At 47.9% G+C, this 26,382-nt stretch overlaps 1 protein-coding gene across 4 annotated transcripts in view; it reads left to right on the top strand.

The window, feature by feature from the left end:
* The window catches only part of COL16A1 (collagen type XVI alpha 1 chain), a 717,464-nt gene that overhangs the window by 475,347 nt on the left and 215,735 nt on the right, over positions 1-26,382 (top strand). For all 4 annotated transcript variants that reach the window (XM_069223294.1, XM_069223295.1, XM_069223297.1 and 1 more), the window contains 3 exons: positions 18,792-18,914; positions 20,455-20,508; positions 20,600-20,641. In XM_069223294.1, coding sequence (XP_069079395.1) covers positions 18,792-18,914; positions 20,455-20,508; positions 20,600-20,641 — 219 coding nt within the window. The remainder of the gene's footprint in view (positions 1-18,791; positions 18,915-20,454; positions 20,509-20,599; positions 20,642-26,382) is intronic.

Below are 26,382 nucleotides of genomic sequence, written 5' to 3'. Positions count from 1 at the left end.
CCCACCTGTTGAAAACATAGTGGTGGAATCTCTCCATTATGACAAACACTCTCCGTAGCTACGATCTAATGTCTGTACATATAAATCTGCCAGGCTGTCGCTTCACTTTGTTTCCCAAGGCTGAGCCAAGTAAGCAAGACTAAGGACCCTATTACGAGTCTGGCGGTCATTAGACCGCCAGACTTGTAGTGGCGGTTGGACCACAGTGACTATGGCGGTCCGACTGCCACATTATGACCTTGGCGGTTGGACTGCCAAAAGACCACTGTCTCTGCCAGGATCTTTGATCCCGACAGGATGAAGGCGGTCATGGTTGTAATCAGCCTTACGTAGTCAGAGCTGCAGTGCTGATTACAACCATATTCTCTGCCACCCTTTTCATGATGGTTCAACCGCCATGAAAAGGCTGGCAGAGAACATGTGCAGGGGCCCCCCTGCCCTGCACCATTGGAATGTACATTTCTGCTGTGCGTTATGCACCCTCGGGAGCAACTTTTGAATAACTTTTGTCCTTTATATATGGAATAATGTCAATCTTTAAACCATGTCATGATCCATCAACATTCCCTCTACAGCTGCTTACTTTCAATCAACCTATGCAGATTGTTGTCAGTGGCTTAGGCCTCAGATGATAGCCCTTCCACCCCCAGTTTTGTCAACAAATAAGCTGGGCCTGGTGTCTAGATGGGGATTCAGTGAGGTTTTGAATATCTTCATGATTATGTAAGCAGCAGACATTGGTGGACTATCAGACACCTCTCACATGCCGAAATCTTAGATGAGCTAAACAAATTGCCCAGGGTGAGAGGGATTCATGTGCAGTTGAAGGGTGGTTGCTTCTGAACTGCAAGCTTTGCCATTCTCAATAATGCTGTACCTCACCTCTGTTCCCACTCGTCCATGGCAGAAATATCCTGCTGAAGAAAATCCTATCTGTAAATAGGGGTTCTTCATTATGAAAATGGGAAAGGATGTCATTCTAGGGCAAGGAAGTATTTCTATGTACTTCATAGTCTCCAAGAAGCAAGACAGAGGGCAATATATGCCATATGTTAAACGCATGGGTCCTCAACAAGTTTCTGAAAAAAAATTACAATGTTCACTACGCAATAGATTCAGCAAGCCATTGCTGAGTCAACACTGGATGGTGGGGTTCGATCTTCAGATGTGTTCTTCTATATTCCTGTTTGTTAATGAAAATTACTCACGTGTGTTGAGTGAGGGGGAAATTACCATGTTCCAGTTTTGCCCTACAGCATTATCCCGGCCAGCATGGTGTTTAAAGTGATTATAACAGGGATAGCCATATTCACAGACAACAAATTGATCTCTTTCTTTACTTTGAAGGCTAGTTGACCAAAGTGAAGGATTCCAAATAGAACCAGATCACCATTTACACTCCTAAAGTTTGCTAGACATGCTAGATTTCTCTGAATTATTTCAAATAATTCCTAGTTTCATCTCTATGCATCCCGCTAGTATGAGTGTTGATGGACACAGTGATGAAGAGATCCCTTACCATGCCCCCATTTCGACCCCAGCTTTCAGCTGTAAGAATTTCAGACCTCCCCTACCCAGCAGTCTCTCTGCCTCCTTTCCTCCCTCTTTGAAAGCCAGCTGAATGTCTGTCACTCCCCTCCTCCCTTCAACCTGCACCTGTATCCCACCTGCCAATCCATTTACCTCTCTTCACTTACCCCTTGAAGTGCCCAATGCAGTCTTCCATCTCAGCCTATGAAGCCCTGGAACAGACACACACCTTAACTTGCTCATCCTATCACACACACAATCTCAGTCTTTCGCTCTCTCTCTCTATCTCTCTTTGTCTCTCTCTCTTTCTCCCCCCGGCTTAACCTGGAGATCTAAACCTCATTCTGCCCTTTATCCTCTGGCTGACCTCCATTATTGCTCCTTCCTAGTCCATTCTCCTCCACTTTTCTGCTACCCCCTCTGCTAAATCTGCAGCGCCTGCTGTTTTTACTGCCCTCCCAACATCCACCATAGAAACTGGTTATAGACACTCTGCACTGCAACCTCCACCTGATAAATCACTCCAGGCCAGACACAGACTCTGGCACTCCTTCCCATTTCCACGTTGTCCTCCCAGTTCTCTCCTGGCATTGGGCTGCTCTCCTGGCACTGGGCACCAAGTACTCACAAAACATTACCACTTCTTCTGGGGTAAGAGACTCTCTCTCTTGCATCGATATTCCAGTCCATTAGCCAGAAGCAGGACCACATCAATGACTTAATAACCACCTCCTGCCTGCACCTCATCTTTGTAAAAAAAAAAAAAAAAAGACAGAGTTGGGTGATGGTCCCGCCCCTTCCTTCACGTGACTATGTTCCTTGATACAAGATCTATGATTGAAATCACACGACCATGACATTTAAAGGAGTTCCCACCAACAAGAGAGTATATTTATCCACCCGCATGTTGCCTGATTTTTTGGCAGGGAAATGGTAATCACTTTTGGACTCTCTTAAAGTGTCTCCTTCAAGCTAATCTGCAGGCCTTCTTCTCGGCCTCCTCCCAGAGAATACCTCTGGCGTACTGGTAATGGGGGTGTAGGCGTTCCTTCCTGGTATATTGCCGAGCCAACAATGACTGCCACGCCCAGACTGAAAATAGAGGATAGATGTCCAAAAACAATTGTTTGGAGTAAATGAAACTAGAAAGCTAGTCAGCTTTCTCACTTTGCATGTTATGATTATGTTATAATTTCAATAGCATTTTTAGAAATGTTCCTAAGGACAGGGAAGTCTCAGGGCAGGAACACTGCTGAGCGCAGCATGCCCCAATGCCTTTGGGGGGGCCCGCAGAGAGAGAGGCCCAGTCTAGTTTCTCTGCGGGTACTTTCGGGAGGGGGAAGTGACACGAAGAGACAGGATTGGAGGGAAGTAGGTGGGAGTGGGACTAAGGGAGGGGATTTAAAAAGGCTCTGAGGGGAGGGACCGGCCTCTTTCCGCACCGCTCATCGCGCGGTCAGGAATTTGGTCGGTCCCTGGGGGGTGAATCTGATTTAGCAGGCAAGTTATTTTATTCTGCATTCTGCCTTCAGCGCCATGGAAACAAGCCACGACACGGAGGCAGTGAGTGACGCGCTTCGCGTGTTAGGCGAAGCCGGCCGAGCCGACTTGCTCAGGCCTGGTGTCCTCGACCAGGCCTGGGTCGGCATGACGCGGCCGACGTGCAGCACGTCGGGCCAGGTAGCGGCTGGTGTAGCCACTTGTGTGTTCCCAGAACGGACAAAAAAGGCCAAGAAAACAGCGGGGGCGTGAAGCACGTCAACCCCCTTGGGGCCACAATTTGTGGATGAGTCAGGGGAGGGGGAGACAGTGGAGGATGCTGGGGTTGGGGCCCACATGGATGGGGGCCTTTTGGGCCATGAAGGGCAGCTGATGATCACTGGGTCTGTGCAGGAAGTGCATAATGGGGGCCAAGAAGTAGCAGGGCCCGGTACGGATATGGCGCCCTTGGACCTTTCCTTGCCCAGAAAGGGCAAAGATATAGTTAAGAGTGGGGGACATTAATTGTAGAAGAAGGGCAAGAGTGCTGGCAGGACAGGGGTGGGCCAGTCAAGGCCAGGGGGCAGGAGGGAGTGGGGGCGATTGCCCCATTTCAGTCAGGGAGTGGGCAGGCAGAGAAGGCTGGGGGAGGGCATGGAGTGGGGCAAAAGGGTGTAGAGGTGGGTGGGCCCAGGCAGAGCAGGTTGGACCTGGGTGATGCATGGGACCTAGAGGCTAGACATGACATTTAGCATGCCTGCACATAGCGCTAGCCTGCCAATGTCATAAGCAAAATTTTACATTGTAGTTTTTCATACGGTGTGGGGGCGGCCCTCTTTTATCAGGTAATGGATTGTTCCTGCACTGAGCCACTCTGTATCAAACATCCCTTTGTCCAGTGAGCCGCCTAGGTTTATGAACTTTCTCGCTGTACCCGAAGTGACCCGTAAACTACAGCGGCAGTGCCCATTGTTTTACAGTATTCAATCGAGCTGTGTGTTACTATGTTTTAACATGCACATTAAAGACCATCCAGGGCAGAGCCATGAAATGTGATCTGTTTTTCTGGGTGCTAGAAGTAAGGAATCTGCGATGCTGGTTTGTGAGAGTGCAGTATGGCATCTTTGTTACTGCCTGCAGACAGTGCTTAATTTGTAAATAAAAACATGCCTGTGCCCAAAGCTCTCCTCTGAAACATGCGGCTGCTGCATTTAAATGTGCTAGCCCCAACTACTGAGGCAGCGTAATCCTGAAGCCATCTCGGGCTTCTTTAATCCATTTACAGCCACTCCCTGCCCCTTCAGCTCACTCTTTCCGCTTTCTCCTTTTGTGACGCTTTTTTGTTTTTCTCTTCCTCCACCTTTCCCAATTCCCATATGTGTCTTTTGCTCGCAGTAAATGCCTGATGCAAAAAACGGCACTCAAATTAAGCATGGAGGGCCAGATGTATCAAACAATTTTGCATTCGCAATTGGTGCGAATCGCAAAATTACACTGTTTGTGAATGCAAAATAGCCTTTCAGGCTTTATGAAAGGCATTCACAGTGCAATTTTTAGGAATCGCTAAAATAGCAATTCCCTAAAATTGCGACTCTATTTAGCTAATCACAAATTGCGATTCCCTAAATAGGAAATTGCAAATAGGGGATACCTATTTATGATTACCTATACACTTCTATCATGCATTTCCTAAATGAGGGCTAGGCATTTAGGAAATGCAATTACCACAAATTCAAATTTGGTGGTAACCATGTGCACTTAAAATGTATTTGTTAAAGTGCCATGTACACAATGTTTTTTTTGGGGGGGGTGCATCAAAGGGGGCCTTATGCCCCCAGCACCCTTGGATTTGCATTACCCAAATTAGGAAATGCAAAACCATTCGCACATATGGGCTTCAGGCCCATAGGGATCAATGGAATCTCATTCCCAATAGCGATTGCACATTTTAAGAAATGGCTATTAGGGATTCACTGTTTTCTTGCATCCCATTTTGCATTTCTAAAATAGTGATTCCTTAAAATTCGCTATTTAAGAAATGCAAAATGGGTCTTTGATACATCTGCCTCTGAGAAACAACGTACTCCGCACACAGGATCTGCCATGTTCGACTGTCTGTGCTGTTACGTTCTGTGTGCATTCTGCTACTACTACATATAGCTCCTGCTTCTTAACCTAACTGTTAATTTGATCTATGTTATTACGCACAGTAAGTGTGAAATAAATTCTCAGTTACTTTACTCTGGGGTACGGTGTAAACAATATGTGCATCTGGACTCTGACAGAACAATACACTTTCTTTATGTTACTGTACTCTGGTGTATGTTATATGTGATTTACGTAATTGTTCTCCGAAGAAGTTATGAAGAAGGGATTGTGAAAAGCGACAGCCCCTGAGTGAATATAAAGGGAATTTTAGGATGCCACTATGAGTTATGCATGTTGTTGTGGTTTCATAAGGGCCAAATGTACTAAGATTCAATTTCCAGAAAGCAGTTAAAGACTGCGCACTGATTTTTGCGAATCAAATCAGAATTTGCAAACTGCCCTATGTACTTATAGATCAGTTTTCAGAATAGGAAACCGTAGGCAGTCGTAGAATGACCTGCCTCACTAATATTTTCTAGGCAGGTATTGCGGCCCCCTGTGATTGGCTGTAATCACAGGGTTGGTGGTCTCCAAGGTACCACCCGTGTTTTTGCATTCCAAAACAGGATTTTTTTCTTAAGCAATCTGAGTTCCTTAAATGAAACAGGGCACTTTAAGCTGGCTACCTACCCTCCCAAGGCTTCCACCTCTATTCATAAACAGAAAGAGGTCCAAAATTGATACCCTTCACGAGCGGCTTGCGGCATGTTGAAGGGACGGGGAAGTATGTGGCAGAGGATGGTGGGAGAGAAAAATTCATTAAAAAAAACACATACCTGATTCCCCACCCCTGCCCCACCACTGCGCCACTCCTTTGCCTCCATTGCAGCTGCAGGTGCAGGCTTCAAGCCTGCCCTGTGGCCAAGCCGAATGCAGCGTTCAGATTGGCCAGAGCGCCAAGCCAGGGCACTCCAAGGCAGAGTGGGAGTCTCTGCCTGCTGTCTCCAACTCAATAACATAGTGCCGAGTTGGAGAGAGCGCAGTGCTCATGTGTGTTTGGCCAGCCCAAGACAGCCAGCCAAACATTCATGCGCACTGAGGAGAGTGCTGTGCACTCCCCCTCTGTGTTCGTCATAGACCGTGGTCCTACCCCTTTTACAATGAAACAATAATAAACATAGCTTATAGGTTTGCGCTGCTGCTGCTGGCCGGGGAGGGTGGGGGGGTGCGACGCTCCTCCACCATGGCGAAGGATCCACACATGAACACCTCCCCTTTGCAAATCAGATACCATCCCAACTAGGAAATCAATAAACAATCAGTGGTTCATATGGTTACTTTTAACCACAGATTCCTCACCCATGAGTCTCTAGGTGCCAAGCTGGATCTGGAAGTTTTCACAGTGGTACTCCTGCACGCTGCTTTGTGGCGCCGTGTGGCTCTGCATTGATCTCCTCTATCCCGGAAGTGACAGAGTGGAGTCACAAATAAGCGCCACAGCTGCACGCCCACATCAGTTTGTTTCTTTCCACATTTTTGAGCATGGATTCAGAGCTCCACTTCCTTTTTTCATCAGTTTGATACATTTTTCAAATTAATTCCAGTGTGCAAGGGAACGAAGGTCCCAACCTGAGATTGCAGAGTTCAAAACATGCCATGACTGTTGTCAACTGTTGTCTGTGATGGACCCCACAAGGTCTACCTCTGGTACCTCTTGGCACATCTCCAAGTCTGGTGAGGAATGTACCCTCATGTACCGAAAGGTGATCCGGGACCGTAAAGAGAAGCAGTATGTCTCGGAACATCCAAAAAAGCCACTCTTGCCTTGAGTCGAGGGCTTAGACCTGTTCCACTCTTGAGGCCATTCCAGCAACAGGTCCATATTTTGGTCAAGATAATCCACTAAGTTGAAGTGCAAATTGAAGCAGAAACACAAGAAGGTGAAGGAGAGCTCAACCCCATCTTGCCACTCTCTAGCTAAAGAGAAATCTTGAGAGTATCAAACTGCCACTCATCTTTGCTCCGATCTCTGATTGAGAAGCCAATTCCACAGTTGATCGTGATGCACCCTGAGTTCCCTGGAACGTCATCAATGCCACAGCAGGTCAAGGATTCAGGGAGTCCATGTTACATATTTTTGGCGCTCAGCAATCTTCTGGTTCCCTCTGGAGCACTTTCTGGACCTAAAGATCTGCATGGGCCTCCAGTCGGTTACCACCAGAGGATCTGTCTTCCGTGACCTTTCAGCCCTTGGAACACGCCTCGAGTTCCACACTGACTACAGTGTTGACTTCTGTTCTAGCTCCAAGACCTGCACCAGTCCTTCCTCATAAACGCCGGTCCCAATGTTGCCGGCACCAGAGGTGGATCCTATTCTGAACCCAAGCCAAACCGTCCTCACCCCCAACTAAGGTCATGCTCTGATTCCACTTTAGTGCAACTGGTTCCCATACAATCTGATTCCGACAAAACCGTCCTACCACAGAAATGTTCAGGTTTTTGCAGTTCCAAACGCTGACCTGAGTTTGTTGCCACCTGGAACTAACAACGTAGATGATGAGGATGATGTAGCCCCACATTATGATTATGATAGTCTGTATATGATGGGTTTACGAGAGGGCACTAGGTGTGATACTTACCGTGATAGAGGGTTGGTTTCCTCCTTGAGCTCCCTACGAAAGAGAGTGGTAGTCACCAGGTGAGCTGCCAAGGTCCTACATTTACAACTCTCCTCTGTTGAGGTTAAAGCAAATGTGCTTATTGAAGTTCTTCAGCCAATGCCTACATCTTCTGAGCCCTTACTGCCATTCAATGACAGTTTCTGGGCACTTGATCTAAACCTTGTTCTTCCCCACCAGCGACCTGGCAGGTGTCACAGACCGCCACCTGGCAAACTTGATTTTCTTGCTCAACCTCCTGCTCCTGAAAGCTTGGTGGTCCCAGCTTCCACAAACAAAGTGAATTCTAATTCCTTCCCCATTCCCCCCACCCAACTAACAGGGAGTAGAAAAAGCTTTAGGTATTTGGGAAATGTTAACTTTGTCCAGTCCAGTCTTGAAGTTGGTCAGTGGCAGTTAGCTACAGAACTGTTACACGCACACACCCTCTGGGGCATGGTCAGCAAAATCATACCAGTGGCCCCAGAAGAGTTTTGGGCTTCCCCGGCACAAATTTTCAAGATGGTCAGGATGTAGCTAACTATGGGCCAGATGTAGCAACTTCCACATTTGCGATTCGGAAATTGCGAGTCTGTGCGACTCGCAATTTCCGAATCGCAAATGCGGATGCAGAACGGTGTCTCAGACACCGTCTGCGACTCGCTATGGGGTCGTAAAGACCCACCTCATAAATATTAATGAGGTGGGTCGCATTTTGTGACCCCATAGCGAGTCCCTGCACTCACAGGGATGGTGGCCTGCTGAAGTCAGCAGACCTCCATGTCTGTGACTGCTTTTTAAATAAAGCAGTTTTTTATTTATTTTGCAGCCCGTTTTCCTTAAAGGAAAACGAGTTGCAAAATAAAAAAAATAACGAAACCATTTTGACCACTGCCTGCTCTGAAAAAACCTTTTGGGCAACATTCACATGTGGACCCCTTCCCTTTTGCGAATGAGTTAGCACCAGTGTGACACTGGTGGTAACTGCAAATTGCTTTGCGACCGCATTCGCGGTCACAAAGCAATTCTGCATTGCGATTCGAGTCGCAAATAGGAAGGGGACACCCCTTCCTATTTGCGAGTCGCAGTCACAATTTGCGAGTCGGTACCGATTTGTAAATTGTGAATGTGCATCGCAGAAGGCTATTTGCATGGCGTAAACTGCGATTTTTGCAGTTTGCACCATGCAAACAGCTTACTACATCTGGCCCTTAGTGATTCATGCTGATCCGGACAATACTGATTTCTTGGGGCGAACAGAAGGCATTTGAGTGGTGCTCCATTGCCCCCCTGGGATGAGATTCGCAGGCTTCTCTGGAGATGTATAGGCAACGCTCATGGACATGCCGTTTGATGGATCTCTCCTGATTCTGCCCTGATTCTTCTCTGGAAAACCTCAAAGAAAGCTGGGCAATGACAGACTTGTTACGCCTTTGACCTCCTGCTAGAGAGTAACCTCATCAGTTTCGGCCTCCCAAGGCTATTCCAGACATTTGGCAATTAGCCACCTCCAGGACCCCCCAAACCAGCTGCAGTCATCTGGACACATTAATGGGAAGGGATGAAATCAGGCACATACTGTTGAGGCCTCCAGGGGCACCAATCTTCCCAGTCCCCGTCAGCCTGAGGTTTGCTTTAGTTTGCCCTTAGCAGTGCACAATCATCCTAGTGGGAGGCAGGATAAGGCATTGTCTCCCAGAGTGGCAGTCCATCATATCCCATAGATGGGCCCAACAGATTATTTAAAGAGGGCTATGCCCAACTGTTTCTTTCTGACCCTTCGCATTTTCTGCCCACAACAGGGCAGCTCTCAGAGGAACACCCATTCATCCTACCGCAAGAGGTGTGAGCCCTACTGTTCAAGGTGTTCTTCAAGTGTGTGCCGGCCTCCGAGATAGGGACGGATTATTACTCCTGCTATTTCCTCATGCCAAAGAAGGATAGAGGCCTTCATCCAATTTTAAATCTCCACTCTCTAAATGCTTACACAGGCCTAGGCTCATGTCTGTCCTGGATGCAGGTGACTGGAGGGTAACCTTAGATCTGCAGTATGTGTACTTTTATGCACCCACCTTGCAGTCCCACAGGCATTTCCTGTGGTTCAAGGTCCGCAAAGAGCATTTTCAGTTTGCCGTGCTCCACTATGGCCTAACCAGTGCCCCACAGTGTTCACAAAATGGGATGGTGGTGTCACTGTCCATCTTCATAGGTTGAGGGTACCAGTTTTTCCTTACCTCAAGGACTGGTTGTTGAAGACAGGTCCGCCAAAGTCAATCTTGACAAAGTTGACATATACACAACGGGTACCTTCCTAAAGACTTCCTTTAATATGAACTGTTGTGGGCAAATTGCAGGTTAGGGCCTTTCTCTGCTGCATCAAGTCCATGGCATTCAGGGTATGATCCTAATGCTTCATCCTGGGCTCTGGACCTGTTGACCTTGTTCATCTTGCTTGGCCACTTTGACAGGTGGCATATGCTGGCTTCTCAGTGGGATCTGCCATTTCATTGGGCCCAACAGCAAGGGAACCTGACAGACATCATTCAGTTTTCGGAGGCGACTGCACAAGAGCTGCAGTTGTGGCTCCTTCACTGCTTTCTAACCAGTGGTAGACCCCTCTCCTTTCCCTACCCGGAGCTGATGGTGGTGATGAATCCATCACTTCTGGGTTTGGGAAACTATTTGGGAGAGGTGGAGATTAGATAGCTCTTGTCTGTGGTGGAACCTGACTCCACATAAATCTGTTGGATTGGCAGGCAAATCTCCCTGGTGTTCCATTAAGGGGAGGCTGCTACAGCTGCTCACGGACAACACCATGTGGTACTGCACAAGCAGGGCAGGGTGGGGTCCTGCTGTGCCTCAGGTGTTCAGTGGAGTGTTAGGGCATCTCCCTAACTGTGAACCAACTGGTGGGTCTTTGAACATCAGTATGGATGAACTCAGCTGGCGATGCTTCACATATCATGAATAGTGATTGCACCCGAGATGGCGTAGGGCATTTTCCCCACCATCAAAAACATGAAGTATCAGACACTCTACGCATTAGAATTCCTAAGAACACTATCTATAGGAGACACATTCTGGCTCAAGAGGAGCATGGGACTCCTGTCCACCAGTCCTCCTCTCCTTTTTGAACCCCAAGATCTGACACAAATGACTGCTCCTGCGAGGCGTGGCTTCGGGTGTCAAGATGGCTGTCACACTCTAAGAGTGCTCCGGACCCTCCGTCATCCACCGGCAGAAGCCCCCGCCATCCTGGACTCAAATTCACCCCGACGATCCTTGGTTGAGGGGTGAGTCGGTGGGGGCGGAATTGGCCGAGTGAGCGCCGTGAGGAGTAGCAGTGCCACGTGAGGCCGGGTCGGTGCTGCGGCCTGGGTGACTGGAGGCTGGGGCCGCCCCCCGGGCACCACGCCAGGGCTCGGCCATCGGAGGCGCAGCAGCCTCGAATAGTGCTGAGGAGGCGTGGAGGTGGCCCGTGGGCCGGGGCCTGATCCAGAGTGGCGCGGGGCGGTGCATAGCCCGCGCGGCACCGAGGCAAGTGGTGATCCCAGCTGGGCCGGGCCAGACCCCGTGAGAGGAGTGGGGCCGGCACCGCGGCCTAGTGAGCAGCGGCGTGATGGCAGCAGGTCGTCCGCCTTCGGTTTTGGAGTGGAGCGGCGAGGTTGCAGTCCCCTGCAACGGAGCCCAGGGCTGGGGCGGCAGGTGGATGAGAGCGGAGGAGCAGGGATCTGGGGCCTGGTCAGCGGCGGTGTAACGACAGACGGCTGGTCTCCGCAAGGCTCGGTGGCGGGCCCCGGGGACGGAGGCGCCTCGGGGGGGACAAGCCCATGCGACAGAGGAGCGAGAGGAAGCGGATGGGACGAGGCCAGGGCCTGGGCACTGAGCAGAAGTGTTGAGACGACGGTGGCCTGCCCGACTGTCCCCCCCAGGGCCCGAGGTACTATTGGGGGCCCGAGTGCGTGGCTGGTGGGTGGAGGACAGAGCACGCAAGGAAATGGGTCTTGCGGCTGCTCCGGTGGATGGGGGCCCTGAGCGCAGGGACTGCAAACAGGAAAGCCACCGAGAGGACTGCTGTGACCAGGCGGACCCGGTTTCCGGGGGTGCCCCTTTGAGTGGAACGCAAGGCGTGCGAGGAGCGACAAGGGGTGCCAGAGGCGAAGGAGATTTCTCCCCTCTTCCCCCCCCCCTTTTTTTCCTTGAATCCATTGCTTTTGTGATACTGGGTGGCAGCGGTTGAGGCAGCCCTGAGAAGAGATCATAACGTTGAAGTGCTGGGGCACCTGCCTGGCTCAGTGAAACAATATGGGGAAGGACAGGACTAGCAGACAGCCCCCAACGACACAGCAGCGGATTGACCAGTTCACCACGCAAGCACCCCTCCAGGGTGTGGGAGACATGGCACCTGGGGGGTCTGCACCGAACGGAGTGAGTGCGAACCTCCAGGCCATCCAGTCCTCGCAGCTTGCAGTGGAAAATAAGATTAGCGAGGTGCGTGAGGACATAGGTTTGTTGCAGCAAGACCACCAGACTGCAGTAGGTCGAATCACAGAGGTAGAAGGCCCTGTTTCCCAAGCGGAAGATGAGCTTTCTGAACTCAAGACTAAAGTGGCCCAGCTGCTGACCCGCACAGGCAAGTTGCACCGCCGTGCAGAAGATGCAGAGAACTGCTCCAGACGTAACAATCTGTGCTTCGTCAGTTTTCTGGAAGGGGCGGAGGTGAACCAAGCGCTTGAGTTCTTGGGGCGCTGGATTCGATCCTGGATGCCAGAGCAGCGTCTCTCCCCCTGGTTTGTAATAGAACGGGTGCAGAGGGCTCTTACGCCCCGCCCCCTACCAGGTGGACCAAGGAGACCAATGATCGCCCGCTTCCTGAACTTTAAGGACTGTGATATCATCCTTAAAGAGGCCCAGACCACCGATGGGAAAACCACAGGATTCTGGTGTTCCCATACTACACCTGTGAGGTCCAGGCTGGGCGCCGCTCATACGAAAGTGTTAAGCAAAAACTCAGGGCGATGCAGCTCACATATATGCTCCTCTTCCCCGCTCGCCTGAAGGTCCTTATGGATGGGAAGTCCTTCTTCTTTGATTCCCTGAGGCAGCTTGGGATTGGTTGACTGAGGAGGGTGTTTTGGCTCAGAGGGATCCCCCGGACTGAGGGGGGCTCTTCGGGTCACAGCCCTGCTGCCCCGACAGGCACGCGAGGGGGATGCAGACGCACCAGATCCCGCCGCAGGAGGCGAAGTGGTTCAAACAGCCCCGCGGGCAGGGATTCGGGGCCGGGACCCAGTCGCCTGACAGGAGAAAATCCCCTGGATGCTCCCGGAGTCCAGGGTTCTGCGCAAGCGGAGGAAGAAGATCGTCTCAGCCAGACTCCTGCGCTCAACTGATGGGCGGAAACGTGGACTCTGACCGGCGAACTCACTTGCGGGCGCATCCTCCCTGGTAGTAGCTGGTCCGGATGGGCGGGGGCTAGATTGCAGTTAATCCGGCTGAACGGAGTGGTCCACCACTCCACACCAATGACAGGCCATTTGGTCTTCAGGTTCTGGTTGGGTCTTTGGGCTTCAGATGCTTCAAGGGTAGAAGTATGGGATGAGGGGCGGGGAGTTCATTAGGATACTATGTTGTGATGTTTCAGTATGGTTCAACTGTTGTTACCTTACCTTTTCCCTTTTCTTTGGGTGGTCACTCCTGGGCCCACTGGCAGGCATGTGACACATAACCTCTCTGGTGCACACCACGCGCAGCCCTCGATGATGCAGGTCCTTTCATGGAATGTGAACGGGCTCTTGGACAAGATCAAGAGATCCGCGGTTTTTAATACTCTTCACAGGTATGCCCCATCCGTTGTTCTGCTCCAGGAGACCCATCTGCTTGGCACTAAATGCCCCATGCTTGCACGGGGGGATACGACAAAGTCTACCATGCAGTGTTTTCCAGGAGTTCCAGGGTGGTGGCGGTTCTCCTGTACTGTTCCCTGCCCATAGTGATAACTGCTACCCAGTCAGATCTGCAAGGGCGCTATGTTGTGGTGTCTGGCACGATCCGAGGCAACCGACGCTACGCTCCTCCTAGCATGTTTGATTGCTTTTTGCAACCTATCGCGACGTGGTTTCAGGACTCCCGCCGGGGCTGACTCTACTGGGCAGAGACTTCAACTCTGTTCTGGATACCACGTTGGATATCTCTGGTTCTGTGTCCGCAAATCGCTCTCATCGGGCGTCGGGCTGAGTAGTTGGGCCCAGAGCCTTGGCCTGTGTGAGGTGTGGCAGGGTGGCACCCCAGAGACCGGCAGTGCACTCATACTTCGGCGGCACACAATACGCACGCTAGGATTGATCTCATTTTCATGCCGGCACTAGACGTTGCCAGTGTCACTGGGCAGAGATATTGCCACACAGGGTTTCAGGCCATGCACCGCTACAAATCCGTTTGGGAGGTACAGACCCCACCCAGCGCCCACTGTGGCGTCTGAACATCTGGCTTCTTCAAGATAGAGACTATACCCAAGCGGTGAAAGACCACCTTACCCAGTACTTCGAGCACAATTTGGGGTTGGTGAAATCACCAGGCATGATCTGGGCGGCTTGCAAGACCACCGTCAGGGGGCAAGCTAGACACCTCCTACGCATACGAGAGCGGGCATGTAACCTTAAGGTGTCAGACCTTGATGCCAGGGCTCTACGACTTGAGCGTCAGCTCGCTGTCTCTGCGCCAGCCTCCGCATCGAGACAACTTACCTTGATCAGGAAAGAGATCAGGCACTCCGTTCTTGAGACAGCAAAGCATATCTGGCGGGCCTCAGCAGCTCAGGTGTACAGTTGGGGGGATAAAATGGGAAGCTCCTGCACTGGCTGGCGACCCGGCCACTGGCAGATAGAGTTATCCCTGAGATAATTGACAAATTGGGAGCTCTTTCTAAAATGCCTAGTGAAATTGTGCAGAGGTTTGCCACCTACTACGCGTGACTTTACAAAGAGCGGCCCAGCCACAGTCAAAAAAGGAGGCCTCCCTACTGGGAGATGTTGTCCTCGCTTGGCTTTCACCGATGGAAAGGTGTGGGCTGGATGAGGCCATTAGCCTCGAGGAGGTTGGGGATGCGATTGCAAAGCTATCACCGGGTAAAACTCCGGGATGGCTTCCCGGCAGAACTCTATAGTAAATGTGGTGATATCCTAGGCCCCCACTTGCTCGCTATGTATGAGGAGGCCGAGGAGACAGGCGGCTTTCCCTCGGGCATCGATCAAGCCACCATAGTGGTGATTCCCAAGACTCGCCCCCCATCACAGTATTGCTCTGCCTACCGCCATCTCCCTTCTCAATAGCAAGATCAAGGTATTGTCCACGATCCTTGCAACCAGATTGAAAGGGGTGCTGCCCTCGCTGATTCACCCAGACCAATGCGGATTCATGCCCATGTGAAGCATGAGGCACTGCCTTTGGCGCCTACATGTTGCATTGGCTCTTCGTGGCATCCTGACCTCCCCATTAGCGCTCCTCCTGCTGGACTTCGAGAAAGCCTTCAATACTGTGGACTGGACCTACCTGGACAAGGTATTATTGAGTAATAGGATCGGGCCCAGGTTTTGCGGCCTAGTGAAACTTCTCTATTCCAATCCGATTGTGCGAGTGCAGGTGAACGGAGTGACCTCAGACCTGTTCCCCTTATGTCGGGGCAGCCGCCAGGGGTGTCCCTTGTCCCCGCTTCTCTTCGCGCTGGTGATAGAGCCCTTGGCGAAGATACTCAGAGAAGATCCCCTGATAGAGGGATGGGCTTGGCCTGCAGAGCTGGAAGAAGAAGAAGTGGCACTTTACGCGGTATACGTGCTTCTTTTTCTGGCTAACCCCGCTCGCAGCGGTCCCCAGACACTGCAGATCCTGGGCCTGTTCTCTGAGGCCTCCGGTTTGACTCTCAATCCTAGCAAGTCCCTGCTGGTGCCTCTGCACTCTTCCATAGATTGTGTGGACTGGCAGCAGGAAATCCCTATCCGGCGCAACAGTTTCAAATATCTGGGTGTCCAGGTGACCTTGTTGCCAGAGTTGGCCTGGGTGCTTAACGTCTCCCTGCTCACCCGACGAGTCAAGGAGGATCTTCAGTGCTGGCAGACCCTGCCCCTTAACCTGCTAGGCAGAATAGCACTCTATGAAATGATGATCCTCCCCAGGTTCCTTTATCTGCTGCAGAACTTCCCCTACCCAATACCTCGGAAATGGTTCAGAGACATGGAAGCGGTAGCGCGTCAGTTCTTGTGGTGTTGTACCCGACCCACGCTAGCTCTTGGCATTTGCCAGAGGGATGTTTATGAGGGCGGACTGGGGATGTCTAACATCTATTATTATTACCTTGCAATGCGCCTGCTGGTGATAAATGACTGGATAGAAGGGGGCTGGTTAGACCCGGCATATCAATTGGAACTCCAGACAATGGGTTTCCCCGTGGTGCTTGACAAGGGGGGTCTTAATGGGCTGGCGTGAGGCCCCGAAGAGGTCAGGGTGGTGGGGCCGTCTCACCCATCAGACTCCGTTGTGGCATAGGGGGTGGTTGGCAGAGGTTTCAGCCTTGAAGGGATTTCAAAGATTTGGACCTTATAGGAATCCCCTTACTTGGTAATGTTTGGGAGGGGTCGCACATGCGCTCCTCTGAAGAGCTTCAACAACACTTTTCACTTAATAAGACTCATTTCCATAGGTACTTGCAACTCCGACATGCTCTACACGTATACGTCCGGGAGGGGGAGATCCTTCCTGAGTTCAGTCCCATGGAGGCAAAGGTGCTGATGGGGGGCCTGGGTCGGGGGGTGTCACGGATTTACCGCTCCCTAGTTATTAACACCGCTCAGCCACTGGACAAGCTCCGTCGCAGGTGGGAGGAGTGGCTGGGCCCAGTGGACGGCGAGGACCGGAGGGAGGCATTGATGGCCCCTAGGGCCCTGGCCATAGCCACCCGTTTTCGGGTGTTACAGACATACTATTTACACATAGCGAACCTCACACCCATTAGATTACATAGGGCGGGTCTCAGACCCCACGCTGATTGTCCCCGATGTTCTTTCTCGGATGCTGATTTCTATCATGTGGTGTGGTCCTGTCCGATCATCGCCTCTTACTGGAGAATGGTGGTGACGGAGATTTTGGGGGTCTTGCGGGAGGAGGTGGTCGCAGCCCCATTGCCGCTCTTATTGGGGGTTATGGAGGGAGTAGGGTCTAAAAGAGCTGATCGAATCTTCCTAGGTGTGGCATGTCTGGTTGCCAAAAGGGACATTGTGGCAGATTAGAAAGCGAAGGTGGCACCGACGTTGGCCAAGTGGCGCCATGGAGTGGACTGGTGTGCTCAGCAAGAGAAACTTGTATATGAAGCGAGAGGATGCCAGAACAAGTACACAAGAGTGTGGGGGAGGTGGGAGACCACGTGGGGCGCGAGGTCTGCGTCGGAGCCGTGAACGACCTGTTGTGGGGTGACAAGTTATGGCAGATGATACCGGTCATACAAAATGTGTCTGTTCTAAACTATCTTTGATGTATGGTGCTACACAGTAGCTTGCTCAGGGGTACAGGATGTGACCTGTTTTGTATTGTGTATTCACTGTTTTTGTAAAAAAACAATAAAGCTCTTTATTAAAAAAAAAAAAAAAAATGAATGCTCCTACCTCATCTTAGTGGCTCCAGATTGGACCAAGAGAGTGTCATACCCGGACTTCTGGGCATGAGTATTTGTCCAACTGGACTACTGCTTTGGGAGGATCTTCTATTGTAACAGACGAGCAGGGTTCTCCATTCATACTTACTCAAGCAATGAAGGCAGTTGACTATGTTTGATCTACCGCCGGAGGCAGTGGATGTCATCCTAGCTGCCAGACACCTCTTTACGAAGTTGATTTAAATCAGGCGCTAGGTTAAGTTTGTAGTCTTGTTTAGAATTCACAAGACAGACTATTTGCTAACCACACTGTCAGATGGTTTATTGTTTGTTTTGTCTTTGGCCCAGCAAGGCCTTGCAGTGGACACTTTTAAAGGTTATTTGTCAGCCCTTTTGGCTTTTTTCATTTGCTGGACCAATCCTCCTTGTTTAAGTGAACAGTTAGGATGAGATTTATTAAAGATTTGACACATGTTTTCTTCCAAACTATTTGTGATGTCACAGTGGGATTTTAATTTGGTCCTAATGTTCCCCATGGGCACCCCCTTTGAGCAAATGTATAGCTTCTCATTGTGTCTTCTGCCTCTCAAAACTGTCTTCCTTACTGAAATTACTTCAACTTGTCATGTGAGTGCACACCAGGCTGTTCAGTGCAGATGCCCTCCATCACTATTTTCCTGGACAAGCTAGTGTTGAGGACCAGTAGCCTATTTGCTAAAAGTCATGACTCCTTTTTGTGCTGGGCAATCAATCACCCTCCCAACATTCTTTGTTCTGGCTCTCCAATCAAAAGAGGAGGTGAGACTCCATCCACTGGATGCCAAAAGAGCCTTATCCCTTTGTACATTTGACCCTACAAGTTGTATTTATAGTCTATTTTACTTTGTTCTATGACTGGTGAGTAAAGTATAGTATTCTGTTTGTATAACATACTTAATGTGACATATTACTCTTGTCTTAGTACTTCACAAATAACTAGTGATGTACAGGGTGGAGGGATCTCTTCTACCAATCTTTTTTGTGAGCTGAAAGTCTTGGTTATGTATTCTGTACACAACAATAGTTTCTTTCCATACAGCATTCTTATGCTTATCTCTGACCCAAGCACACTTCATTGACTATCTCAAAGAGTTCCTCTCTTCTATTACCGCTGATAGTATTATTAGCTACATGCATTTCTGCTAATAAATGCCTCTAGGCTACCACGTCAAAATGGCCTGAGAGCAACAGCATAACCCACGCTGTATTTACTCATGTTGCTGTTTTTCTTTCTCACATTCTCAACTGTCTTTTTAAAAAATACTGAAAATGTTTATATGATATTGTGAGTCCCAGATTCTATGACTCTGATGCCATCTCAGTTCAGTGACACAGCTATACCCTTCTTACAACAGGGTGATTCTTGTGATGTTTGCCCAACTACACTGGAGGGCATAACAGATGTCATAGGGATACCAGGAAAACCTGGAGCCAAAGGGGACCAGGGTCCACCCGGCATTGGACAGCCTGGAAAGCCAGTAGGTTTTGCATGTTTTACTATTACAAAACTTTCAATTATGGCCACCCTTGGTAATATATGACCATGTAACTCATAGGGCTTTGGGTTTATACTGTTACATTTCTTATTGTCTCATAAATAGATGTCTGCAGTACTTAGGACATTAAGGGCCAGATGTAGCAAAGTGTTTGCGCCTCGCAAACAGCGAAAAACACTGTTTGTGAGGCGCAAAAGCCTCTTTGCTATGCAAATGAAATCGCAGTTACCATCCACTTGAAGTGGATGGTAACCCAGTCGCAAATGGGAAGGGGTCCCCATGGGACCCCTTCCCCTTTGTGTCTGGAAAAAAATAAAAATTTCAGAGCAGGCAGTGGTCTAATGGACCACTACCTGCCCTGAAAAAAACCGAAACAAAAGGTTTCGTTTTTTTTTCTAAGTGCAGCTCGTTTTCCTTTAAGGAAAACGGGCTGCAGGTCGAAAAAAAAAACTGCTTTATTAAAAAGCAGTTACAGACATGGTGGTCTGCTGTCTCCAGCAGGCCACCATCCCCGTGAGTGCCCATACTCACAATGGGGTCGCAAACTGCGACCCACCTCATTAATATTACCCCATTGCGAGTTGCAGAAGGTGTCTGAGACACCTTTCTGCATAGCAAATTGCGATTTGCAATTTGCGAGTCGCACGGACTCGCAAATTGCAAGTCGCAATTTGCTATTTTGCTACATCTGGCCCTAAGTGCCTGATTTAGATATTAGCAGAAGGCCTACTCCATTACAACCATAATGGATATCCCATCTGCCGAAATCTAAACCCTGTTTGATATAATGAGATTTAGATTTCAGCGGATGTGGGATTTAGATTTCACTGGATGGGATATCCGTCACCATTGTGACCGTGAGATGCAAGTGTCAGTGGAAGGGTCACTTCCTCGAAGCAAACCTAGGACTGCCAGATCACTGGGATGCAGAGAGTGACCTTATAACCCAAAGGACATCAGATGCACCGAGCAGGGAATGGCAAGGCATCAGAATGCACTGGGCATAGACTGAACTTGGAACTCAAAGGGCATTGAGATTGACTTGGTGTCACCATAAGACTCACAGGGTGGTAGGATGAACTGACCAGGGAGAGACCCCAGGTTTCATATGACACTGGTATGCATGGTGCAGTAAGCAGGTCTTGTTGTGCTCAGATGCACTGGATAGAGAGTGGAAGGCACTAGACAGGATTGAAGTAGGTATTCAACATGTATTAGTATGCACTGGGCAGTGACCGACCCTGGGTCTCAAAGTGTGCTGAGATGCACTGGCCAAGGAGCAACTCTTGGACTCACAGGCCACCGGATAGAGAGTGACTCAATGGCTCAGAGGGCGGCATGGAGATGAGCTAGGCAAGAAGCTGCAGGTCACTGGAATGCACTGGACATGTAGTTAATCTGGTACCCAGCAGGCACTGGGCAGTGAGCGACCCTAATCACAGGACACTAGGTCACACCAGGGAGAGTGGGCAGGTGGGGTTCCCAGAACAGTAACCATTCTAACTCCTTTGGAATTTTTCAGGGTCAGCCAGGCCTTCCCGGTACCCAAGGGCTCCAAGGAATCAAGGGCACACAAGTGAGTATTTCATTTTCAGTGTGCTTTGTATTTCACACGGTGTACTGTTGTTGACTTGAAATGGTTTTTGGTAATATTTCTCTATTTTCAGGGAGATCCAGGCCCACCAGGAGTAGGAGTCGAAGGACAAAAGGTTAGTGCTGAAGTAATATATTTCCAAGATGTTACAGCTCACCACTTTCAGAATCCAACCTTAGGATAGCAGGCGAGAATTGTGCTGAGGTTTTTATGAAAGTCCCAGTTTTCTTTCTCTAAGATCTCACAGGCTCTTGCTAAAGGTAAACTAAAGACCAAACCAAATATATTAAGGCATACTTCTTACCAGATTAGGCCACTGAAAGCCTTAACTTTAGGGTCTAAGGCAACAAGACCTTTGATTACAGTAAAGCTTCCACCTACCAATGGCCCATCTCTTTCTGCACGACTGCTACTTACTTCAGGACTACCTCTTAATGCAAAATTAACTCTCCTGTATGGCTTCGATCCACTGAATGTCCTTAGCTTTTTTGCATACACACCACTTACTTTAAGCCCTCTGACAGTGATACCCCTGACATCCACTTTCAGCAGTACCACATCTTACTACTTCCTTATTCAGAGGACAACTCTGATATAGTGATGAGCCTCACTGTAATTTCAGTATGAGCTTCATTTACCAAGCAGGGTTATCATAGAAGGGGAACTATCTAGGGCCGGATGAGAACTGTCACAGTGAGGGAAAAAGATACAGAAGTTTACCAGCAAGAGTTAGATTTGGTCAAAATGGAAAAAGCACCAAGGGGTTTTTGTTCACAAGAGGGGTACGCAAGGCTGTGTCCTGTCCCCCATTTTCTTTATTTTGTATACTAATGGCTTTGTGGATGTTTTAAATGAGTTGAGAAAGGATAATCTGCAAGTAGGTATTCAATATCTTCCCATTTTTTGTAATGCAGATAATACATTCCTAACATGCAGAACTATAAATGGCTTACAAAAGATAATTGAAGAGTATGTGTTTTTCATGAAAAAGTGGTATCTAAAACAAATTACTCAAACACATTTACTATGACTGTCGGTCCCAATGCAACTAAATTCAGAACTTTCATTGTTAATTAACGTACATTAGAGAAAGTCTCTTATTTGGAAGTAACCTTTCATAGCGCTAGCAACTGGAATAAGTTGATGTGGTCCTGAAGGTTGCAATTCTTGAGGAACCAGGCTGCTTTGTTTGCTTTTGATAATAAATTGGAACCTAACCACTGAACTACATGATTAATATTTATTGTAGAAAATGTGTATTAGCTGTGTGGAATGGTTAAGGTACTTTGGCTACTCCGATGTTATAGTTTTCCAGGTTGAAGAACATTAATTCTGTAGAGACAATTAGGCACCCCCAGTGCACCCCCGGCTCTGTATGGCATGAGGAGTTAGGTCTGAGATATTGAAAAGACGGTATTAAAATTGCTCCCTTATTGCTGTTGATTTCATTTTGGACGAACCTGGCAGCTGAATTAACTCGCAAGTTCATAATTGATTGTATGAGAATAGATTGATGTTTTAAAATACCATAGTTTAAATATTTTTGTAAAACTTTGTTCTCATTTATGGAGGCTGGACATGATTACGCTGCTCTGGACAGCTTAAAGATAAGACACCATTTGGGCTAAAGGGAATTTTGCTCAATACCGATATTTGAATAGGGAGCATCTTCAAATAACAACATCTTCAGTAAAATCAAATGAAAAAATAAACACAATTAACACTACACTAAGATTGGAACCAAAGCTAACATTTGTAACCAACACTGATGATTGTTATTTACTGACACAGTTTTCCTTGGAGTACATCTTGGATTAGTTATTTTTACCTAAGAGTCAGACCGTTTTTGATCACTTTGCAATTTTCGTGCAAATATGAGAAGAAATACTTAATTCAACTGTGGAGAGCTTCTGGTTTTAGATGATTAGGTGAGTCTTTTTGTATTTAAAGATGGTGCGTGTAGGAAATTCGCCTTTATTTCATGGTCACCCTAAAATGTTGCACTTTATCCATCCTACCCAGTAGAAAAGTTCCTGTACTCCCCCATTACACCTGATCAAATTGGCATATCCTAACTGGCATAGTTAACTTACCTACAGACTACTGGTATATGGTACACGGAATACCGAAGGCTTACAAGTTAAATCCAATTAGTTCTCAGCATCTATTGAGTATTCCACTACAGTGGCAGAACAAACGTGTCTTCAGGCCTACCTGTGTAGCCTGATTGCAGGAGTATAATAACTGAAAATCTACCTGTCATCATTAACCCTTTGACAGGTCAAACCTCCATTTTAAATAATAATATCACCCCTATGTAGGCCTTGCCTCCAACAAAGCAGGGTACATGGAATTTAAAAGTAGGGCACGCAAAAATTTGTTAGCACATCCTTAGAGTTACTGGCATCCAAAGGCTCTTTTTCACTGTGGAAAGCTTAGTTGTCCTATGTAGAAAATTATACTACTGATTAAAAATCCTAATGCTTTATCTCTGGGGTTGGACTATCTAGAAATATTACTACATAACCATTTTAATAGGTATTGAAAATCCAATTCAATTATGAAGTTTGATTATTGGTAAATATTAAGGGACAGTAACTTTTAAAAAGTTACCTTTTCCCTGTCTAACATTCCGGAGGCCTACATTTAGATTTGATCTCCTGTTGCTTCCAGCCAGTAACTACATTTGACTAGGTGTCAATAGGCTGGCCTGAACGGGGAGAGATGATTCCTCTGAACCTGAAAGAATAGGATGGGTGGGGCTGTGAGCATCATTTCCTACATTACTGCATTACTGTGTCAAATCCTGCTTGAAAGGTCTGCTAGGTTTACATATAGCATTGGGGATGCTTTTGAAAAGAAGGGACACAGGATACCAAAAGAAGTCTTGATATCCACTGTCGGGTTGCTGGAAATCCCTATTTACTTTCTACCATGCTTCTTTCTCTGATTTTTAAATAAAAAATCTGGGAGCATATTTAAAAGGAAGGGAAGCATGATTCCAAAACGATTCTTGTGTGTCCACTGTATGGTTGCTGCAAAAATGTATATTTGTTCTACCAGGCGTCTGTCTCTGGATTCATTGTGAGTGCAGTGACTGTCCCTATTTGGAATTTAGTTTTAGGTGTGGGAGGACACTAGGATTATCATAGTGCATCCCCCCACGCACACACGTCCCTCAGGCCCCCAGTTTAGTGTAGGTGAAGACTTTCAGCATCTTGAAAATGACTAACGTTTGTAGGGTTGGATGTGGGAACGTCTGCCACATTGGTAGGTACATGCCAAGGAGTCATTCCCACTCAATAGCTCGTGCCCAGGCAATAAACGTGTTATCTCAAGGCATCCGCTTCAGAATACGTCTGGAAACCTGCATCAATGGCTTCCCCGCAGAGTTCTTTAAAAAACAGGCTTTAACTCTACTCCTGCGTCTCCTTGCACTGTATAAGAGAGTCCCCAAAATAGGCTTGTTTTCCTATCACTTCTGAAGTGCCACAATTTCAGTCATATATTAAACCTGGTCGGTCTCCTGACCTTTGCTCTTCATATTGCTCCATTTTATCTTTAAATGTGGAGATAAATATCCTCACCAAAACATTAACAAATAGGCCAGTGAAAGTGATGCCAATTTAGTCTACCCTGACCAAAACAAATTCATGCTAGGAAGGAGTTCACAACAGCTGCCCGAATTGTGTCCAAATTGTCCTTGCTTTAGAACATGATTTCACAGGTTCGTGTGCTCTGATTTTCATGAATTTTGAGAAAGCATTAATTTCCTTGAGATGGGATTTCCTGTGGTGTGTGCTTCATAGGATCAATATCAGGCCTAACTTCCTTGTCTTCGTCCGTGCTTTACACTCCTCCATGGGCACAGGTATAAGTAAACAGTGACAAGTCAGACCCCTTTCCTGTTGAGAGGTGTACCCGACAAGCCTGCCCATTGCTGGTGCTGCTTTTCTCTTTGGTGATTGAGCCACTAGCAGTAGTATGTATCAGGAGGGATGACATAGGGTTAGGGAATACCTAGGGCTTCCAGTGGGGTGTATGGTGCAGTTTGCAGCCCTTCTATAGGCAAATGATATTCTCCTCTTCCTTTAGAACTCACAATGGACGGGTGAGAGGTTGATAACAATTCTTAAACTCCGTGGAGAGGCCTCAGGCCTGATAGTGAAGTGGATAAATGAATCCTGGTACCAATCAGAGGGGAGTAAGTGTTGCAGGTGAAAAGTCAGTTTCAGATACAGACACAAGCATTCAAATATCCATGGATACATATCTTTACTGACCCAAAGATTTCTTGGGAAATCAACATGTCTCCCATTCAGTCTGGTATACACGAGTGTCCCTGTTCAAGAAGATCACACTCCTCAGGATGCTTTACTTCCTTCAAACCTATCCCCATGAAATTCCAGATCATTTCTTTGCAACAATTAAATCAGCCACTTGTTCCTTTCTATGGTGTGGGAAATCCCTAGGTTGTACTAGCTCAGGTACATCCAGTCACCACATGATTGTGGACTGGTCATGGCTACCATGCATTTATGCTCACTTGCCAGTTATAAATGATTGCCTTTTTGGTTTTTGATATACAAATAACCCAGTGATCCATCTGGAGCTCAATCTATTTGTGGGACCTGCACCAATAGACTTCCTTTATCATTCATGTGTACTTGGATCTCTCCTTGCACCTACCATGGTGGCATTTGAAAGGCACAACATTGAATTGACTGAAGGAGCAAGTTGATATGTGAAACACCACTGTGGCAGGGTACACAGCTCCAACCAGTGGCTTCACTGCTAGGATTCTGATCATGGGATCTCATTAGGATAAGCCTGGTGATATTTTGGGACTGAATCATTTATACTGTTTTTCGGAAGAGTAATCTAGATTTCTTTGATCCCAATTATTTCAATGTCTTTAGCTGAGACTCGCATTAGTATAATATCACATGCTCCCTGAATTTAGTCCCTTAGAAGAGAAAATCACGCTCAAGCCACTTGCCAGATACACAAATATCCGAGTTGTGGCATGGAGTTCCCAAGTGTAGAGTGAGGTGAGCGCCATGGAGATTGAGTAGTGAGTAGTGATGAAAATGGCCACTCCAAACTTGTGATCTCAGCCAGCCTCTGCTTATCCAGTTCAAGTTCCATGAAAGTGGTGGGCACACTATCTTTTAAATAATCTGAATAGCAGTGGTTTGCCCTGGTTCTGGGGGTGTTGACTTTAAAGTCTATGAGGTAATGTGTTTCAGAGACAAGATTCAAACAACATTTCAAAAATATCGCCCGTTGGGAAGGATGACTCAAAAAGAGAGTTGGAGTGTAGAAATTTAGAAAAAAAAAATTTAAGTTTTATTACAAATTTAAAAATAAGTTAGGAAAAATGCAAATGCAGAAGTAATTTCCTTGAAATGCATAGAAGTAATTTGCCATGAAAGCTTTTCATAAAGAATAATGCAATAATGGTTCAAATTCAGGACTATAGGCCCTCATTACGATTTTGGCAGTCACAAAATTCCGACTGTCAAATTCGTGGGGAGAAAGCAGTCATCATCCCAGCTGCCTCCCCCAGTCATATCACGATGTTCCCTCCAGGCTGACCATTAGAAACATCATACTACGACATTCCTGTCAGTCAGAGCGGTGTAAACAGTGCTACGGTATTGGTCTCGGCTCCACTAAGGGAGTCGAGACCAATACCGTAGCACTGCTGCACAGTGCACATTCTGAGGGTGCTGGGCAGGGTGGCCCTGCCCAGCCCCAGCACTGAGTTTCTGCCAGCCTTTCCATGGCTGGGCCCCCGCCATGGAATGGGTGGTGGAAACAGGAGTCGTGATCAGCATGCCACATTGGCTGACC

The sequence above is a fragment of the Pleurodeles waltl genome, chromosome 3_1 (genome assembly GCF_031143425.1).
Source record: "Pleurodeles waltl isolate 20211129_DDA chromosome 3_1, aPleWal1.hap1.20221129, whole genome shotgun sequence".
Lineage (NCBI taxonomy): Eukaryota > Metazoa > Chordata > Amphibia > Caudata > Salamandridae > Pleurodeles > Pleurodeles waltl.
Note: the sequence above shows the minus strand (reverse complement) of the source record. Positions and strands in the feature narration are given on the sequence as shown.